The sequence below is a fragment of the Telmatherina bonti genome (assembly GCF_933228915.1).
Source record: "Telmatherina bonti genome assembly, chromosome: 17".
Taxonomy (NCBI): Eukaryota; Metazoa; Chordata; class Actinopteri; order Atheriniformes; family Telmatherinidae; genus Telmatherina; species Telmatherina bonti.
Genome location: NC_136615.1, coordinates 20,942,491 through 20,964,889, shown reverse-complemented (window position 1 = coordinate 20,964,889; position 22,399 = coordinate 20,942,491). Strand labels below are relative to the sequence as shown.

The 22,399-nt window shown below is 38.7% G+C and overlaps 1 protein-coding gene across 2 annotated transcripts; it reads right to left on the bottom strand.

The window, feature by feature from the left end:
- Window positions 1-6,049: 6,049 nt before the first annotated feature.
- Window positions 6,050-13,665, bottom strand: slc5a1 (solute carrier family 5 member 1; the record flags this gene model as incomplete). 2 transcript variants are annotated; one of them, XM_079257265.1, is made up of 15 exons in its annotated part: window positions 6,050-6,264; window positions 6,361-6,460; window positions 8,132-8,347; window positions 9,060-9,228; window positions 9,329-9,479; window positions 9,574-9,681; window positions 9,796-9,931; window positions 11,162-11,370; window positions 11,471-11,551; window positions 11,949-12,054; window positions 12,152-12,256; window positions 12,347-12,406; window positions 12,542-12,646; window positions 12,921-12,992; window positions 13,522-13,665. In XM_079257265.1, the coding sequence occupies 15 exons, from the start codon at window positions 13,663-13,665 to the stop codon at window positions 6,050-6,052; spliced, it is 1,977 nt and encodes a 658-aa protein (XP_079113391.1). The 2 variants fall into 2 exon arrangements, with proteins under 2 accessions (XP_079113391.1, XP_079113390.1); XM_079257264.1 differs by having other exon boundaries at window positions 6,050-6,460.
- Window positions 13,666-22,399: the final 8,734 nt, after the last annotated feature.

Here is a 22,399-nt window from a genome sequence, read left to right as displayed (position 1 = left end):
AGAGGTGGATTCCTCTGACCTCCAAGCCACACTGTGACCAGTTCAGATGAGATTAGTTCTTCCTAAAAAGAAACATAACAAAAAAGAGAAATAGAGTTTCAACAAAATCACTCGGAAATGTAAAGGCAGCGGCATCCTAATCTCCTGTCACAGTTCTGTACATCCAGTGTTGCATAACTAGGATTTTGATAAGTTTTGTATCTGCTAAGCTCTCATGTTGACCAATATTATAATCCTGAGATCAAAGCGGCCAAAAAAACATGTCCTGAATCCTCAATTAATGCAAGGACAAAATGTTTATATAACAACAGCATCAAATGCGTAATGTAGAGAGCAACGCTGCAGAAGGTAGAACTAAAACTTTAAACTTAGTATGGCTGTGACATAGCGAAGCTTCCTCACACTATTTGTTGAACAGTTTTCTCTAGCAGGGTCGCTCATTGTTTTTATCCGCTTTTGTTGTGTAGCTAATGTTTATTTATTATTTATTTTTCTTCTTCAGCAGTGGCTGATCTGCATTGGAATATCTTACTGCTATGTTCATCAGTATGGTTACAGCAAGAGTTTTTATAAGGAGCATGGATCTGTCCTACTTATCAACCATTCAGGCTGCTGGTAGTGCAATGGTGTATGGATGATATTTCCTTGGCACACTTTGGGCCCATCAGTACCAAGTGAGCATTGTTGTCACAACTCAGCCTACCTGAGTATGGTTCATGATCATGTCCATCCCTTTATAATCGCTGTGTACCCATCTGCTGCCCGCTATTTCCAGAAAAATAATACACCATGTCACAAAGTTTACATCATCTCCAACTGGTTTCTTGAAACTGACAGTGAGACCTCCAGTCCCCACATCCCAGATCTGAATCTATGGTACAAAGAATTAAAGCAGTTCTGAAGTAATAAAGGGTCTAAAGCTGTATTAACAAGACTTAATTACGCTAAAGAAGTGGCAAGTGAACGTTTATGGTAATAAATCACAACAAATCACTCAAAATGAAGTAGGTATCCTTAATCCCCGTTCCCAAGGACCAGTATCATGCAGGTTTGAGAAGTTTTCCTGCTGTAACACAAACATCTCAGGCTCAGACTTGATCAGAGACTGATGTCTGGATCTGCACAAGTCTGCTAGCGAACTAATGATTAAGTCAGGTGTGTTGCAGCAGGTAAAACTTGTAAAACCTGCATGACATCGACCTTGGAGGGCCACAATTTAGGATCACCGAAAGTAAGCCTTCATAGGATAAGTTATCATTTGAAGATATTCAGAATGAAAAGATGTTTGTAAAGAAGCTGTAGCATTTAAATTATTACCACAGGCCATAAAAGTGTTTCTACGCTGTGAGCAAAGGCTACATATTATATATATATATATATATATACACACACACAAATTCTTTGGATGGTGGGAGTAAGTCAGAGTATATACAGAGTATATACATATATATATATATACATAGATATATATATATACATATATATATATATATGTATATGCAATGGTTCTGCTGACAGATGTCATTACAGAATGGCTATTAGTCAAAGTTCAACGTGGATCAGAAATGAGACACTGTGTTTACATAAGGTTTGCACATAACACTGAACCATAATAACCAGTTTAATTCCTGCAGGTACTTCCTTGTTTTAAAAAAAGCTGCGTAGAAGAGTGTGTCTGCTTTAAGTAGATTAGTTAAATTCAAAAGTACGGACAAAACAAAAATTGTTCTAAAAGACATCATCTATAAGTTAACTTGCCTAGATTGCTCAGTAGTTGTGTTTGGCTCAACATTTGATGGATATTCAGGTGATTGTGACTTAATTACACAGATGTACTGTGTACAAGTATCACAGTAGTAAGAAAGAGAGTCATTTTAAAGAGATTGAGACTTGATTGTGAGAGGTACGTGAGTCAAACTCATCAGCCAATCCATAATTTTGCAATCGTAAAGTGGGCAGCACAGCAGACTTTCTATCAGTTGGAGCTGCACAGGTTTATCATGGCTTCATCCCACCTGGACCCCATCATCACACCCATGCTTCTCACACTGTGATGAGTTCAAATAAGCTATCTGAAAGTACAATGACATGTCTTTATTATTGTCTTTATCATTATTACACTTCACTACCTTGCTGTTAATCTTAAAGCAATAAAATGACCTGAAACTCTAGATAAAATTAGATAGACAGATTAAAATGAAGGTTTATCAGCCATGACTCTAGCCCAGGGGTCGGCAACCCATGGCTCTAGAGTCGCATGCGGCTCTTTAGCGCTGCCCTAGTGGCGTGCCCTGGAGCTTTTTAAAAAATGTTAAAAAAAAAAAAAAAAAAAAAAAAAAAAGGAAAAAGACGGGGGAGGGATATATATATATATATATATATATATATATATATATATATATATATATATATATATATATATATATATATATATATATATATATATACATACACCGTATGTACTCTGACTTACTCCCACCATCCAAAGAATTTGTGTATATATATATATATATATATATATATATATATATATATATATATATATATATATACATACATATATATATGAATATATAAGGGGTTTGTAAATACATGTTAATACATATTTTATACTAAATAATAATTAAATATATGATCATTCTTTTGTACTGAATCCGTCTGCCACAGAGTATTTATTTGAACCTACATTTTGTTTGAGGTGACTTGGGTGAGAGTCTCCCCAGTCTGCCGTTGTCGGACAACAAGCTGCCCTTTGGCTCTCACCACAATTAGTTTCAGGCTAGAGCAGGGGTCGGCAACCCAAAATGTTGAAAGAGCCATATTGGACCAAAAAAAACAAAAAACAAATATGTCTGGAGCTGCAAAAAATTAAAAGCCTTATATAAGCCTTATCATGAAGGCAACACATGCTTTATGTATCTATATTAGCTATATTTGCCTACTATCAAAATGACTAAGTTGGCTACAAATACTTAATGATTAAATGTTTATTTTCCCTGTAGTATATCCTGTAGAGAATGACCCATCACGTGACTACTCTGTTGTACGATGCCGCCTCATATTTAACTTCATTACAATATTAATGAATTATGTTTCATTGCTTTGGTGAAATTAAAAGAAATGCAATAAAGATAATAAACCAACGCAGCTATCCTCGGACCTGAGCACCATTACCAAGTGTCATTCCAAATATATACTGACAAAAATCAGAAATCATTTTATAAAAACAGCCACTTTGTTACTCAATATGTGTCTATGAAGGATTATGTTCTTACCCGTTCTGTTGTCGGACATCACTGGTCAGCTTCTCAACATGTAAGATGTAACTTGTGCTGAATTAATGTCCTTGATTTGCTGATGGGTGATGTTGCCATCATTTTAATGGCCCTTTCCTTCAGTCTTAGCGGAGAGGGGCATGTCTTTGATTTCTGTATGATCTCGGTTTTGTTTTTGAAGTCTGCAAATAGGTGTTCTGATATGTTGATGAATGACTCCTTCATGTAGTCACTATCTGTGAACGGTTTTCCACACTTTATAATCTTCCGTGTTGCAACTAAACTTGCAGCAGTAGTGGAGTTTGGAGATGCAATCCACTTCTTAAATCTATTTTTGCGCTCAAACATTCAGGCAATCATTCGGGATTGGCAATGAATGCAAATTATTCGGTCCAAGAAACGTTGAATCCTCTGTTCTCCTCGGTTATTTTTCTCTTTTTCCCTTTGGGATCCATGGCCCATCACACAGCCGCCGGTTTTGTTTACAACAAACACCTGACTGGCATCCCGCCTTGCTGATAGATAGGCTGCGCGTGTCGCAGGCTATGACGCAAGTCTTCCTTGACAGAAATGTTAAAATTTCATATTTATCCTACACATTTTTACAACATTGGAAAACGTTAAGAATGTTTGTGTCATGTTTGTCCTCCTACAGAACTATATCAAAACAAAAATATATATCCCTCCCCCATCTTTTTCCATTTTTTTTTTTATTTTTTTTTTTTTAAACATTTTTTAAAAAGCTCCAGGGCACGCCACTAGGGCAGCGCTAAAGAGCCGCATGCGACTCTAGGGTTGCCGACCCCTGGGTTAGAGTCATGGCTGATAAACCTTCATTTTAATCTGTCTATCTAATTTTATCTAGAGTTTCAGGTCATTTTATTGCTTTAAGATTAACAGCAAGGTAGTGAAGTGTAATAATGATAAAGACAATAATAAAGACATGTCATTGTACTTTCAGATAGCTTATTTGAACTCATCACAGTGTGAGAAGCATGGGTGTGATGATGGGGTCCAGGTGGGATGAAGCCATGATAAACCTGTGCAGCTCCAACTGATAGAAAGTCTGCTGTGCTGCCCACTTTACGATTGCAAAATTATGGATTGGCTGATGAGTTTGACTCACGTACCTCTCACAATCAAGTCTCAATCTCTTTAAAATGACTCTCTTTCTTACTACTGTGATACTTGTACACAGTACATCTGTGTAATTAAGTCACAATCACCTGAATATCCATCAAATGTTGAGCCAAACACAACTACTGAGCAATCTAGGCAAGTTAACTTATAGATGATGTCTTTTAGAACAATTTTTGTTTTGTCCGTACTTTTGAATTTAACTAATCTACTTAAAGCAGACACACTCTTCTACGCAGCTTTTTTTAAAACAAGAAAGTACCTGCAGGAATTAAACTGGTTATTATGGTTCAGTGTTATGTGCAAACCTTATGTAAACACAGTGTCTCATTTCTGATCCACGTTGAACTTTGACTAATAGCCATTCTGTAATGACATCTGTCAGCAGAACCATTGCAAAACACATGATCCAAACAGATACAAAGTCATTAACAGCTATGAATCGGGAGGGATTTAAGAGATAAAACAGCAGAAAACAAATAAAACACAAGCAGCTCAATAATTATGAAACATTTAACAGCAGGACATATATAGCTGTCCTTCAATCAGTGTACATTAACCAAGGACTTGGTGATAAACCAAGCTAGTACCGTAAGTTAATATAAATGAGTGACACGAGTCTTATGGGAAATTTAGCAGTCATCACAAACAATTCTTATTCAGTATCTATTTATTAGCTAGATAAAGGTACAATTTACCTTGACATGATAAAAAGTTAGCAGATGTATTTTATATGCTAAACAACAGCCAACCACTAGAGGGAGACACAGAGAATCCAAGAGCTGGAATCAATGGTCAAGCCCCCCTTTCTGAGATGTTCTTACTCATTAACACTTAAGATAACATTCAGAAAAGTGCACAGACACAGTGGATATAAGAAGTGACAGCACTCATGGACTTTGAGACCACAGCTGAAGTAGAATGAGGTAGCACACACATACATAATGAAGAAATTTACAACCTTCTCTGTTGTCCTTCATGGGTTACATATTACAGGTATCTTGCAGAGAATCTATGCCTTGTGGTCCCTCTTTATTCATGACTTGATGTAGCCTTCTGGATTGAATTAACGTTTGCACCGTGAAGTGAAGAATTATTTATATTTACAGTATTGGAAAAGAGTAATGTCAGTAGTGGGCATGAATCAGCATTAAATATGAATCTGTCATTTAACAAAGAGCAATCTTAATTTAGAATTAAATACAAAAATATGTGCATTGATGTACATTGCTACTCTGTCATGTTTCCATTGATGGGAGAAAGATACATAAGACAGATTGGAAGAAAAAACAGAGTTGACCGAGGAATATCTCTAAATATCAGAGAGAATGTGTGAAAATTCATGGAGCATTTTAACAAGATTGATATGTTAATAAGTTACTGCATGGTTTACTGGTTTACCTCAGGTGACAAATACCAGGAAATGTTGACAGGATAGTCCATCACCTTGTAGAAAAATACATTGTACATCCTGGATGAGAGCAGTAGGTTTTATGGAAAACAATGACAATGCCAAGAAGAGAGGTACGAAAGTTTCTTATCATATTAAAGAAGGTTAAAGGCACCTGGGTGCTTTGTTTTAGTTATAAATTAAATAAATTATAGTATCCAGGAGTGACTGAATTGATTGAGTCTTTCTAACCGAAGAAGCCGTGACAGAACACAGCCACGCACAGGAGGATGAGGGCGTTAGCGTTGACAATGTTCCTCCATAGAGGATCCTCCGTTGTGTCTGTCAGCTGCTTCTTCATTTCTGCTTCTTCTTCTGGACTCAGTATTGGTGCTTTCTTCTGCTCGAGTCCACAGAAGCACATCACTGCTTTCTTACAGAAGCCTGGTTCCTCCTCAGGTTCTGTTATGCAGGCAAAGAAAAGCATCTTATCGTGTCTGTGTATCTGCATGGATGCATGTTTGATTAAAATGTAAACTCTCAATGTCTGCTCATTACCTTCTTTACTCATGCTGTCATCATTTTCAACCCAGTCATCTTGTTCGAGGTCCACCCTCTCCTCAGTACGGTTCCTCAGGCTCCAACACAATCGATAGAGCTAGTCACACACCAACACATAGAGTAAAACAAAATGTTTTAGCACTGCAACAAAAATGGCACATTTTCTTGACTTGTTAGGCTGATAATATACCTGTTTTTTTTTTTTAACCTCATGTTCAGTTCAATTCAAAACTTTATTGCCATTCTCATAAAAATGCATCAAGATTACATCAAAGCATCATAATATCATCATAAAAGTAATCAGATGTGCAAAGAGTGCCAACTCTAATATGAGGAGTAGCTACATATCATGTAATATTGGCACACAAAAACGACAGTGATGAAGTTTCTTGTGTTATCAGACAGCCACACAGTTAAATGTTCAAGGCCTATATTCTTTGTGTAAAAGAGCGTAATGGTGCAGTAAACTAAATGGTGCAAAATTCTGTCTAAAAACTGATCAAAAAATTATTTACAGTTTTTGTATCAGTGGAATATGAAGACAGACACTATTCTATAGTCATTTGACAGACGCTTTTATCCAAAGCAACTTACATCTGAGAAGCGATCCATTACTCTAACATGAATGTGTTTGGACAGGGGGAGAAAGCCTGCGTACCCAGAAAGAACCACACCACACACACAAGGAGAACATGCAAACTCCACGCAGAAGGCCGTTGTTCAAACTTTCCCCAGCCGAGGCTACCAGTGACCTTCTTGCTGGGAGGCTGCTGTTTTTTCCATTTTGCCACAATGCAGCCGAGAAAGAGAGGGAGGAATGCTCATTCGTTTGCCTCAGAATGCCTGAGGATACAGGCTGACGGCACATATGCAACAAGCACTGTTGTGAGCGTAAATGTTCACATACTTCTGTGAGTACTTTACTTATTGCTGGAAGACTTCACTCAGGGACACAATGCAGAAGTCAGATTGAGTTCCCAAATACGTAGAGTGTAAACAAAATGATAAACGTGGCAACAATAGAGGTGGTTGGCACTTGATGTTACGGCAAAAAAAAACCCAACAGCAGTAGTATCACAGACAGGGTATATGACCCCATGTCTTCTAAACTTTCTGGGATTTTCAACGCTATTAATCATGTAGCCTGACATCAAATTAAATCAAAGGAGTTCAGACACTTAAGTTACTTAGATATTCAACTTGCTAACATGCCCATATGAGGCTGCAAAAAGGGAATTATGCAAAGCAACCATAATAATCACATTTGTGCATCTTTAAAAACAAGTATATTATCAGCCTTTGCAAAGTCAAAAATGTCCTTATTCATTTTTTTTATTTGATGAAATGGCACAGATACCATATTTCACCTTTCGTCATCTAACTGCTAATGATGCCTTCTAACCATCTCCTCTCCATGTAACATATGTTATTGTAATGGTTTAGAATCACTTGTGAAAGTTAAGACATAATGTAAAGTAATGAAAGGTATGCATGCAGGCCAGAAAAACAAAGCAAAGCATCAGCTTGAAGTAAATATGGAACTTTGATGCACAGATTTTCACTTAGAAAAACTAAAAATCCATCATGTAATATTCAGTTTGTTTCAATGGTTGTTCAATTCATTTCACTTTAAAAATCACCCACATTGAACGTGCTCAGGGGTGCCCAAACTTTAATTTCCAAGAGTATGAAGTTAATATATGTGTGTGTTTCTCATAAATGATAAAGTGATTGATTTATTTAGCCTTATCTCAAAGCAGTCACGTACATGCTTGTCATCGATGGGCTTGGTAATGAGGGAGACTCCAACTATGGTGATGCAGGAGATGACGAACAGGAGGATGGCGAAGTACAGGTAGTGGACTCCACATATAATAGTCGGGCAGTTACTTGGGTTAGCACAGCTTCCTGTCCCATAAATAAACTCGGCAATCATCCTGGACAGGCCTATTAACAATCCAAGTGTGAGTCCATAGAAGGCGCCCTGAGGAAAGAAAAGGAGACATCAGACTGAACCACAACAACTGTATCAGTGCAGTGGATACATGCTTCAGTTATTCTGTCAGTTTGAGAACGGACAAGCTACAATCATGACATCTGGTTTAAAGGGGAATTCTGTCTTTGAAAAATTATTATTGCCCCACCTCGAGTAGAAAGCAGTTTTAGGATCTAAACAGAAAAGCTTTGTCGTGTGCACAGCTCAAACAACAAAAGCCTGGAAAACATCTCACCTGTCTGAGATTTTTTTTAAATTTTTTTACACAAGGCAGTGTCTACTTCTTTATGTACTACATCAGCTGCAGACTGTTGCAACACATTCTGCAGAAGAAACCGTTTAGAGATGAAGTGCAGCAAGAAAGTGTGACTGCAATTTTTCTAAAAAATTCTTGAGGTGGTTAAAAGTGAAGAGTTCGGGTAACTCTTGGATTCCCCGTTTCAGTTAACAGATTGTCTTTAGGCCAGATGCTGAATCCCACATTGCTGCCTACTGTCTTCCTGACTTGTAAGTCATTAAATGAAAAAAATAAAAAGATCAGTCCTTCCATGGACACATGAAGAGAGCCAGTGTTAATGTTACTAAACCACTAAATCCCTGCATATATTTTTACTGTCTTGAAAATATGAATAATAATAAGCACAAACACAGACACACAAACAAAAAACCAAAGAAATTCTTAATTAGAGAAGCAACTCACGGACTCATTGACACGTTTGCAAAAGACTGCAAGCATGAAGACCGCTGCAACGGGAGGAGCGAGGTAGCTGGTAATGGACTGAATGTAGTCAAAGAGCTGACCACTCTGGGCATTCTGCACCACAGGGATCCATGCTATGCTCACACCAATCAGGGCCAACATAAAAACTCTACAAAGGTAAACACAGTGAAGACACACAGTATCAGTTGTAGTCAACAATTTGAATATTATCACACTAAACATTAGCTGAGATTTTTTCCTTCTTTTACCTGCCAGCAATCATGAGTTCCCTCTCTTTAGCAGAAGGACGGATCTTCGTCCAGATGTCCATGGTGAAGAGCGTACTGGCACTGTTAAAGATGGAGGTAAGGGAACTCATCAGAGAAGCCAGCATCACAGACAACATCAGGCCTCGCAAACCTAAGAGAAAAAAAGTAATAGATTCAAAGGAAACATCAAATAAGATCCCGTAATTTGTTTTCAATTCTTAAGACAAAGCCCTTAATCTGCCTACCATTGGGCATGAGATCCACCACCAGCTTGGGATAAGCAATGTTGGTACATCCCACACTTGCACCACAGTATTTTTGACATTCATCTGGTTCCACACATGCCACCACATCTAGAGGAAAGATTCACTATTATGTCTAAGATGTGCATTAGCTAAAGGGGTTCTGTAAGGCAGAAGTGTTGCCAAGTCAAACGGAGCAGACATCAAACACCAAAATGCACTCACCAGGGTAGAGGATCCTGCTGATCATTCCGGGGAACACCATGAGAAACATAGGCAAAAGCTTTAAGTAGCCACATAAAATGCAACCTCCTTTAACGTGAGAGAGATTTTTGGCTGAGAGGCAGCGCTGTACAATCACCTGCAAGTGCAGAAAAGATCGTTTTCATACTAAATACTACTGCTGCTAAACATATTTACTCATGTCAACAATTTTGATCTATGTTACTTAAACTATAATGCTGATCAAATAATGAATTTTTTTCACTTTTATAATAGTAGCTGTTGGTTTTTTAGTGTATTTAATGATTTAACAATTATTGTATTTTATCATACCATTATAAAAACACTTTTATTTCTAAAGCACTTTAAAAACAACAGCTGACCAAAGTGCTGTAAAGTAAAAGAAAGTGAATAAAAACAGCAGAAGAAAATAAAATAACAATAAAAAGGGTAAAATAAAGAGATATTGTCTTAAATGAATGGATGGCCACAGACACTGAAGGAATAAATGGGAGAAAATGATGGTTGCATGTGTTTCTAAATCATCTTTCGTCTTATAATTCAACTCTAAATGTGCTTTGCCTTTCATATAGATTTCATAGTGATGATCATAAAACTTTGTCTTATTGTATTGGTGCACTGTATACCTTTGAGCATATTCCTGCAGAGTGTGCAGAACCAAAATACCTTGTTTAATAGAACAAAGCCATCATCCAAAACACGATTAGAGATGAAAGTAGGAGGATGCTCATTAATAAGTGGCTTTTCTTTTGTAGACAGAAAACAGCACCGAAGATGGGTTGATGTTCTACTAGCAGAACATGCAGCAATAAACGTCTTCTGGCACTTATCAGTTTCTTGTATAACCCTTTTTAAACCTCACACTACTCTTACATAATGCCAAAATTAACCTTGACTTGTGATTTCATCACATGATTAAAATGCCTTAACTTTAAACTTTACTGATTTATGTGAAGAGCATTTGCTGACATTAAGCAAGCAAATATCCAAAAATAAATATCTAAGGAGAGGAGATTTAGAAAAGACAGACTGTGTCCATGCAGTAACATGAACATGTAATCTTTTGAGTTTAGCCAAAAGTGCAGGGAGAATTAGGATCCAAATCCAAAAGATAGCCATATGAGGTTCAGCCTACTGATACGCCCTACCTATAAATCTAATCTCAGTGTGACCGCTTCACTAACTCTGGCCAAAACAGGAAGATAAATGAGTATAAATGTGTGTACCAATGTGCAGAAATCCATTGTGTGACTCTCTCTTTATGACCATGACTTGTCGTTGGTTGTGTAAGCTGGCACTGAGACAGTAGAAGTGATGCATCTTCACAGATGTCATTTGCTGTACTGACCTGATCAGTGCACCAGTACCAGAGAGCCTGAATGGTGAGCCCAAACACCAGGCCAGGCCATGGCAAGTCTCCTGTGATCGGATCCCGAAAAATATGGAAGGAGTCTGGCCGAGGCTCATAGCAACTTGGGTCAATGCCACCTGTGATTGTGGGGACTGCCTCCATGTAACGCTTCTGGAAGTTTTCATATCCCCCCACTTCATTGAAAGCTGAGGATATTTGCAAGTTGCAACATCTTAGATGTTTACCCCTCAAGAATTGGACATCACAAGCAGTCACAACTTAAAAAAGAATACATATTGATGTTACCAAAGCCCATGAGAATGAAGGATCCCACAATCATGATGATGGTCTGTAGGGTGTCTGTGTAAATCACTGCAGCAAGTCCACCTAAGATACAACAGGTGATATAACCACAAAGTCTTCAGTTTCAGTAAGAAAAACATCAGTAGCATTGTTTACTAGAGAGAAAAAATGGTGTTATCATACATTTATATAACTGCACTTTCCATGCACATCTTATAAAACCTACACTCAGGTTTGTGTGCATTATTACAGAACAGCAACAGAGGTCCATTTCATGCTTATCATAGCCCATGGGTTATTAACCACAATAACACACCACAGATAATCTACCCAGGAAAGACAGAGATTGTGTGTGTGTGTGTCTTTATGCCTTGAGAAGACTTTAACCCCAGTTACGGAACCATTACCATCGATAAGACTTCTTTCTAGCGTCAATCTACAAGGAAAATGTCAGTGTGTGGAGAAGGAAGTGTGGACAAACCTGTTACAGTGTATAGTGCAGTAATTGCTAGCAGTGCGATAACAGCAACATATATGTTAAGTCCGAGTGCCTGCTGGATAAAAATGGCACCAGAGAACATGTCTGCCTGGGTGGAAAAAAAAATCAAAAAGTTACATTATAGTTCAGTCACTTAATGTGATGATGAAATTGAAAAGTTTCATGCAACTGTCACAGTAACTTACAGAGATTTTAGTGAAGACATAGAGGATCAGGGAGAGCACAGAGAGATAGATGCGGATGCGCTGTCCTCCAAACCTCTTCTTCAGGTACTCAGGCATAGTGACTACCTGCACACATCCATCATCAGATTTGACTTTTTCATCACTCAAAATATAGTTGTGAATGCGCATTTTGAATAGATTTTTTGTCTCGTTTACCCCAGCTTTGATGTAGATTGGCACAAAAAGCCATCCCAGAATGATGACGAGAACAAGTGCCTGAAACACACAAAGGTAGAGAAACCAATTTAAAAAAATCTGCACAGAAACTCTCATAGTAATCAATAGACAATCAAATCACCTGACAAATATAACTCAAAAATATGTAATAATAGCATAAATGCTTTTACTCACATTCCATTCAAATCCACCAGTGGCTATTCCTGAGGCTGCAGCAGTGCCAGCGATTCCCACAAAGTGTCCACTGCCAATGTTGCTGGCAAAGAGCGATGCACCAATCTTTAAAAGGCATATTTAAATCAGAAGTCTAACTCTTTTGTTTGGCTTATTCAAAATGTTATAATTAAAATAAAATGTTTCAGGCTGATATATAGAAGGAATTACTAAATGATTCATCCACTCAGTAAAATATGACAGTTTGATCATGACACACAGCATCCTAGCATCCATTGGTGCAAAACAGTAACCATGGTGACAATTGGAGGAAGGTCAGTAGGATAGTAAGATAGAATTTAATCTCTTTAAACATTAAAGTTGAGGGTCAAATACCCACCGGCCACCACACCATACTCCTTCCCGCGAGGAAGAAGCCACCCACAGTGGACCGATTGGTGCGTACCATAGCCTGCAGCAGGACAAGGGCATATTTTAGAACATCCATAAATCTACACAACACACTCCTATTTCAACAATGAATTAGTGACCCCATGTGTATTATAATCCATTTAATTTGCACTCAATTGTCAATCAATGCAAACAAATAAGAAATCATTACAATATCTATACAGCTCATAAATGTATCTATTTTTAGATAATGTACTTTATGTATCCCACAATATGCCTGAGAATAAATAGCTGCTGGTTAAGAGGTAATGAAACAATACTAGTTCACTCCTTTTATGTCTCAATTACACAACAGTGCTGCTGTGGGAAAGCTAAAAATAGCAGTTATGTTACTTAAAGTAGTCCTAATATTATCCCAAAAATTGCTGTCGTCATGTGTAACTCATCTTGTAAATTTATCTTTACATTTCATTTGTGTCTGCTTAAAGAAAATTTTCTTACATTTCAAATAATCAAGGTAAAACATCGTAAGCTCTGCAACTGTTGATGAAGTACAAGGAAACATTTACAGAACAGTCTGAACAACTCACCCATACTCCCACAGCCAAGACCACAAGAAAGTAAATCACAATAACAGAGATGTCTGCTGGATTGTTAAGGACCACCGTGTTTGATCCTGTGCCATTTCTTATACTTCGTTGTATAAAAGAGAATCCAAAATAATCACGAGACATTTTGCCGAAGAGGAGATTGCAGATCAGAAGAAATCCTGGAGTCAGTCCCCTTTGACTGAAGTGTTCACCCAGCACCTTTATATCCTCAGTATGTGTGTGTGTGTGTGTGTGTGTGTGTGTGTGTGTGTGTGTGAGTGTGGGTGTGTGTGTGTTTATGTGTGAATAAGACTAAACTATAAAGACAGAGAAAGGGAGGGGGAGAAGATATTAAGTAAGTCTGCAGGTTTAAACATTAAATAGTGTTTTGTTATAAATGGATTCACAACAAAGCTTCCTGGTGCATTAATGCAAAAATGATCATGTCAAATAGTGAAACCTTTTGGCACATTATGTTGTTAATTATCAACTTACAACAGGATTCCAAAAGAAAAGCCACTGTTCTTCCTTTCACACAATTGTGGGTTTAAATGTTTGCCATGACTTTAAGTAATGGTCACAGCCAACACATATACATATCTGAAATGGAAATGTGTTTATGTATATGTGTGATATATATATGTATATGTATATATATATATATATATATATATATATATATATATATATATATATATATATATATATATATATATATATATATATATATATATATATATATATATATATTTATATATATATATATATATATATATATATATATATATATATATATATATATATCTATATCTATATATATATATATATATATATATATCTATATATATATATATATATATATATATATATATATATATATAGATATGTATACTATATACTATATATCTATATCTATCTATATATATATATATATATATATAGATATGTATACTATATACTATATATCTATATCTATATCTATATCTATATATATCTATATCTATATCTATATCTATATATATATATATATATATATATATATATATATATATATATATATATATATATATATATATATATATATATATATAGTTTTTCCACTTGTCCCCATCCACACGTCTTTGCATGGTTTTTCATATTAAATAGGGGACAAAAAGAGGGTAAATACGGGGGAAAAAATCAGCACCAGAAAGGCTTAAATGTTATTTTGGGGGTTACTTTTATTGGACCCCTGCTGATGTAACAGGACTGTTTTTGTTGCCGTAAGATCTGCTACTGGAAAACAGAATATCTTCAAAAATAAAATGCATGGTGGACTGCATGGTCAGAAAAAGTGCTTACTGAATGTACAGTTTTGACTTGAAGCCTGAATTGTATAAATCATTCAAATATTAAGAACCCTACCTTTCCAATGGTGTATATTGTGTAGGTATTTGGAAAGTGGATTGATTAAAATACTATTTATTTGTCATATTCCTCCCATTGGACTGTCAGTTAACATGAGTCGTTGCCAATGTTAACTGATTGATCAGTTAACAGCATTAATTGATCAATCCCTCGGACATCTTACTGAGAGATCAGAGATTTCCATCTGTTCAGAATAAAACAACACATGAAAACTGACTCCACAATACACATAATCATGACAAATATTTTAATCAATGCATGACGACTGCTACTTTTGATCTCATTTATGAGAAAACTGTCAACCTCACCTTCATCTCATCTGTAATGAACATTAAATGTCCTTCATAAAGAGATAAACTGCTGTTTATCTTGAGTTAATAATTAACATATGGGCTGATGGATGGGGAGGGTCCAAAATGAAAAGGAAAGTGGAACCCACTTTGCTTCTAAACATTTACGAACATCCCTCATTTAACACATCCCAGAGACAATTGCATGGAAAAATAAAAGAATAAAGAGACTTAGCAGGATGGATAGTGATTTATCTTTATCAGTTTATTGATCTTTCTCCTGATATATAAGTCTTAAAAGTAATGGAAAATTTCCATTTCCTGGTCAGGGAATGTTTCCCATCAGCAACCAGTAGGTGTCTCTGCAGGACAGTGAAACTCATGTCTGAGAAAATGGCAGGAATACATCTTGTTTTAAATAAAACATTTCTCTTCCGTTTGATTTCACCATTATTGTTTATGGTTGTTGAGGCATGCAGTGTTGTGAAATCCTCTCTGTCCTTTAACCCTGGTGATCCCTCTAATGTACCTAAAATGATAAACGCTGCCACATACACTCCCATATACATTAACTTCATGTCTACTTGAAATTACTTCTATTGTCTGATTTGAAAAAGAGAGGCAACTATCTCCTGATGTAGGATTCAAGATTCAAGATTCAAAGCTTTTACTGTCATGTGCACTGTAAGTGCTGTGAATACAGCTAAGCGAGGCATTACTGTTCATGATTTTTCCAGCAGAGGGCGCACTTTTATTTTGATAGTGCATTCAGTTGCACCGTATATTATATATATATACCCAATCATGATCGTTGTTACTTCCTGTTTTACCCTCTTCACGTGTTACACGCGACATTTTTCGGCAGTCGAGAGGATATTAGATAGCGGACATTGTTGTTATGTTTTGATCAGCAAGAAAATGTTTTTTTGTTTTATAAAGCCAACCCCCTCCCATTCGGAGCTGCAAGCGGGCAAAGTGGTCAGTAGAAATGAATGTGAACCTTTATTTCCTTTATTTTTATGAACTGCATAAATTCATTGTTTTATTTTGTGCCTGTTTTGTAGTTCTACGGTGGTCTATGATGCAACGTGGTGCTAGCTGTGCTAGTTTTAAGTGCATCAATAAAGAAACCCATCTGTAGTCAAAGAACCGGAGTCCTCGCATGCTTGAATGGGCGGCATAGTAGAACACTTCACCGTGCCAAGGGTGAAGACTCCAACTTAAGACGGAATCGCGGTGGCCGTTTGAAGACGTCGGGTAGAGGAAAGTCTGCAGTTGAAGATGTTTCGTCTCTTCTCTTCGTGTGATGAAACTCTGCGCGGGAACGGTTAAAGAACAGCGTAAACAAGGCTGAACAAGAGTACGGTGAAGAAAACGGCTCGGAAGAAGCACGAGTACAGAACTGCCACTGAACTTTCCAGCGCACTTGGATTTCACTTCATTCATCTTAAAGGAACAGCGAACTTTCCCCTATACTACATACACCTGTCTGCATAACAGGAGCCGAGAGACTGCAGAAGTAAACGCCAGTCATCACGTTGTATAAGGTATTCAGTTCTCATATTTCTGTATTGAAAGTGTGCGCACTGGACTTTGATTGCGTGCAGGTTGCATTGAGTAATATACGGTGCAACTGAATGTATATGCAATTTATTTTACAAGTAACCTACTCAAGAGAGTCATGTTGATATTTCATCATTAAGATTAAGTCATATACAGAATTCATACCATTCTACCCCTCTATTTACATTTCAGAAATATGTTTCATACATCCATTCCATAACACAATTTAGTGACAAACATCCCATTTTCACAACCATATTGAAAGCAAAATATATTGATTTACTGTACATTTTTATGACTTTGAATGGTCTGATATCGCACAGAACATGTCGCAAAAGGGTGTTATGGAGCTTACACGTTCATCAGCAGAGACAGCTGATATTAACGAACAAGTGGAAGCAACCACAAAGGAATCGCAAGATCAACATGAGACACACACACTGGCCGATATTAAGGAAACAGATGTATCAGTGACTGTAGAATCACTGCGTCACGCTAAAGTAGATTCCCAGCCTGCGGCCACTAGAAAGAGTGAACGCACGCGAAAGCTCACTGAAAGGGGACAAGCTCTAGTAGACGATAAATTGAAGGATCTAAAGGTAAACTTCAAAAGGGCATATGAGAGGTGGAAGCACAACATAAATGGACTGAGAAAAGCCATGAAGTATGATGATGATTCTGAGCTAATGGACATCATGAGTAAAATAAATACAAACCAAGTTGAGATCGATGCCATTTATGTCAAAATAAGAGACATTTTACACTCAGATCATCCCGACTCAGAAGTCCGCAGAATCAACGACAGATGCCAAGCACTAACCATAGTTGCGAACAAAAAGGCTAAGCAGTTCCTCAGTGATGGTGGTTCAGAACTTTCAGCTTGGCCTGATGCTGAATCTGTGTTTGAAACTACAACCTCCAATGTCTCTTTATCTATAAAGACCAGACAGTCTGGACAGTCTTCATACATTTCATTAAGTGCTAAACAAGCAGCAGCGGAAGCAGCTGCCACCAAAGAGGTACTAAAAATAATGAAAACACAGAATGAGCAAGAAGAAGAAATCCGAAGACTTGAGCAGGAAGATCAAATTCTAGCAGCTGAAAATGAAGCAGAAAATGCAAGGAACAGAGCCCAGTTTATAGCAGAAAGTGCTACTAGAAAAATGAAACTGGAGGAGATAAGGAAGGAAATTGGTCGGTTAGAAGAACTCAAAAGGCTCAATGCAGCCAAGGCAAGGCTAAAGGTGTACTCTGAAGGTGTTCTTAGTGACGATGAAGAGGATCATCTCTCATTTCCTGTTCCACAACATTCAGCACTTTCACAAGCTCTCCCCTCACAAGAACAGCCACTTCAAGTGCCTCAAGCACATCAAGCCAAGCCCACCTCAACCCGACAAGCTAAAGTTCCACAGCCATACCAAGCTACAGTCAATAAAGACCCAACCTTACATCCTCCTATCTACACCTCAGTATCTATGCCACAATCAGTCACATTTACCAAGGCAACCATGGGTTATCAGCACATACCCACTCAGCCTCTTTACATGCAGCAAACTAACTTCACTCAAGCCCCTCCCACTCAAATAGCAACATCAGACGCCTCTCACAATATGTCTAATGAGCTGGTGAGAACATTAGCCGAAGCTATTACTGCAGATCGCATTCCAATTCCAGAGCCTGCAGTTTTCACAGGAGATCCCCTCAAGTACAATGATTGGAGGCTTTCCTTTTACGCTCTAATTGAGCGGAAGAACCTCCCAGTCCAAGAAAAACTGTTCTTCCTACGCAAATATGTCAGTGGTGCTGCCAAGAAAGCTATAGAAGGGCATTTTCTGTCAGGAACAGAAACGGCATATAGTGCTGCCTGGAACGTCCTTGAAGACAGATTTGGCAACCCCTTCCTGATTGCTAAATCATACCGTGACCAGATACACTCATGGCGCAAAATCAGCCCAAAGGATACTCAAAATCTTCGCGAGTTTGTCGATCTTCTGAGCAGTGTCGAATCAGCTATGTCCTATGTACCAGGTCTACAAGTTCTCAATGATTGTGTGGAAAATCAAAGGATAGTGCAAAAACTACCAGACTGGCTCAGTTCACGGTGGAATAGAACAGTGGTAGCAATTCAGGATGAAACCAATGCATTCCCCAATTTCAAGGATTTTGTATCATTCCTCAATAAGGAGGCTCGTATTGCCTGCCACCCCATCACATCCTGGCAAGCTATGAATCCAAAGGAAGAGATATCAAAGTCAAGCGAACGAGACAACTCTAAGGGGCATCAAAGACGTAACGTTGGTGCCAACACATTCACTACAAGCTCGAGTGAAAGGACAGACAGCAAGTGCCTGTTCTGCCAAAAGCCAAACCACACTCTTCACAAGTGTCGCAAGTTCATTGAAAAGCCGATTGAAGAGAGAGTGAGGTTTGTGCAGCGAGAGAAACTTTGTTTTGGCTGCCTCGAAACTGGCCATCAATCTAAGACCTGCAAAACAAGAAGCAAATGTGATGCATGTGAAAAACATCATCCAACATGCTTACATCAAAACCGTGAGACAAAGGAACAAAACCAAGGAAAGAAACCTAAGGAAAATCAGTCAAATGAAAATAATGACAAAGATGAATTGAAACAAAACCAGCCTAGGGAAGGTAATAGTGACAAAGGAAAAGGGTTCAAGCCAAAAAGGACACAAGAGCCAGATGGGGCTACCTCTCTCAGAATAGTCAGAGAAAAAAGTGGCACTCATACCTCATCAATTGTTCCAGTCTATGTGTCCACACCAAACGAGCCAGACAAGGAAGTGTTGGTGTATGCCTTGCTTGACACTCAGAGTGACACCACCTTCATCTTAAAGGATATAGCTGACACACTGAATGCTAAGAGAGATCCAGTAAAGCTCAAGGTATCTACAATAACTTCAAGAACGAAGGTCGTGTCCAGCGAAAGGGTGACAGGTCTTCAAGTAAGAGGTATGAAGTCTGAGACCAAGATCAAGCTTCCAGTAAGCTACACCAGGGAGTACATACCAGCAAACAGAGCCCATATACCCACAAGTGAAACGGCAAGGTCCTGGCCTCACTTAGAACACCTGGCAGATGAGATGCCCCAAGAACTTGACTGTGAAGTAGGGTTGCTAATCGGCTATAACTGTTCTCAAGCTCTGGCTCCCAGAGATGTCATCCATGGTGGCGAAGAGCAGCCTTTCGCGCTCAAGTCTGCGCTGGGTTGGAGCATCATTGGCTACAGCAGTGTTGCCACTGACTATGAAGATGAAATAGGTGTGAGCCACCGTGTAATCACAAGGGAAGTCAGACCAACTGTCATGCCTCATGCTGAGCTCAAGTCTGAGGTCCACTTCACCTGCAGAACCCAAGTTAAAGAGATAATCTCTCCCTCAGACATAATTAAGGTGTTTGAGTCAGACTTTGCTGAAAGGACAAAGGAAGAAGTTCCAGTATCACAAGAAGACCTTCAGTTCCTCACCAAGCTGAAGGAGGGCATCAAGCAGAAGCCAGACGGACACTATGAGATGCCATTGCCCTTCAAGAAAGAGAGGCCTAATCTGCCAAACAACAGGTCATGTGCAGAACATCGACTAAAATGCCTAAAGAAGCGTCTGAAAGGGGATGAGAAATACTGCAAGGATTATGTGACTTTCATGAAGGACATAATAGCACGAGGTGACGCTGAAAGAGTGCCAGAGACAGAAATAGATAGGCAAAGGTCCTGGTATATTCCTCACCATGGGGTTTATCACCCCAAAAAACCTGAAAAGATTAGAGTTGTGTTTGACTGTTCGGCCAAGTTTTGCAGTACATCACTCAACGAACATCTGCTGACTGGACCAGACCTCACAAATACACTTGTTGGGGTCTTGTGTCGTTTTAGAAAGGGAAAGGTGGCAATCATGTGTGACGTGGAGCGTATGTTTCATCAGTTTCACGTCACACCACAAGACCAGGATTGCCTTCGATTCCTTTGGTGGGACACAGACAAGATGGAGGATCCACCATCAGTGTATCGTATGAAGGTCCACTTATTTGGTGCTGCGTCTTCGCCAGGATGCGCCAATTTCGGTCTCAAACATCTGGCAGCCAAAGGAGAAGGCAAGTTCAGTGAGCCAACAGTGAGGTTCATTCAACGTAACTTTTATGTCGATGATGGGTTGACAAGCATTGATAGTGAAACTGAAGCAATCCAGCTCGTCCAAGAAGCGCGGGAGCTCTGTGGGACTGGAAGACTCCGCTTACACAAATTTATCAGTAACAACAAGAAAGTGCTTGACTCAATCCCAAGAGAAGAACGTGCCGAAGGAGTAACTGACCTGGACATGGCTCTTGGAAAATACAAGATGGAACGAGCGCTTGGGGTCCAATGGTGCACCAGCTCTGACAAGTTCCAGTTCCAAGTTACAATTAAGAAGAATCCTTTCACTCGGAGAGGAGTGTTGTCGACTGTAGCTTCGGTCTTTGATCCTCTTGGATTTCTCGCACCTTTTATCCTAACAGGAAAAAGGATCCTACAAAGGATGTGCCAGGACAAGATAGGTTGGGACGAACCACCTCCTGACAACCTCAAGCTACACTGGGCAGACTGGCTGCAAGATCTCCATAATCTGTCCTCGGTGGAAGTACCACGGTGCTACACTCCATCAACAGCTAGGGAAGTTCAGCAGTATGAACTCCACCATTTTTCTGATGCTAGTTCATCTGGCTACGGAGAATGTTCTTACCTCAGAACTGTCTTCAAATCCAAGGAAGTACACTGCACACTTGTTATGGGAAAGGCAAGAGTTGCACCTACGAAAGTTACAACAATCCCAAGACTAGAACTGTCGGCTGCGGTAGTAGCTGCAAGAACAAGTGAAATACTCAGACAAGAGATGGAGTTGGAAGGTCTAAAGGAATACTTTTGGACGGACTCAAAGGTCGTCCTTGGATATATCAATAACGACGCAAGGCGTTTTCATGTATTTGTAGCCAATCGAATCCAGCAGATTAAGTCAAGTACAGAACCAAGTCAGTGGCGATATGTTTCCTCTGAAGACAACCCAGCTGACCACGCGTCTCGCGGGCTTTCTGCCAAAGAGCTCATGGACTCAAATTGGTTTACTGGACCCAGTTTTTTATGGCAAAAGGAACTACCTAAAGAAGATGAGACTAAGGTCAACGCGATCGTCAATGATCCAGAACTCAAAGGAGCACAGGTTCTTACAACCAAAGCAAAGGAGGAGAGAACGGTGTCAGATCGCCTAAAGAAGTTCTCAGATTGGAAAAGAGTAGTAAAGGCCATAGCAAGACTTAAGCGTCGTGCAAAGGAAGCAAAAGGTCTAAATACAAGATCGAATGAAGTTACCACACTTGAAGAAAGACAAGAAGCTGAACAATTCATTATCCATGAAGTTCAAGGAGAAGCATTCAGTGAAGAGATCAAAGCTCTCTAACAAAAGAAAGAGGTCCATCAGAACAAGTCAACTTACCTGCACAAGTTGAGCCCCTTTGTGGACAGCCTTGGTATCTTGAGGGTGGGAGGAAGATTGACTCAAGCTGCACTCCATCCGCATGTCAGACACCCAGCCATTCTCCCAAAAGGGCATCACGTCTCTCATCTCTTAGTG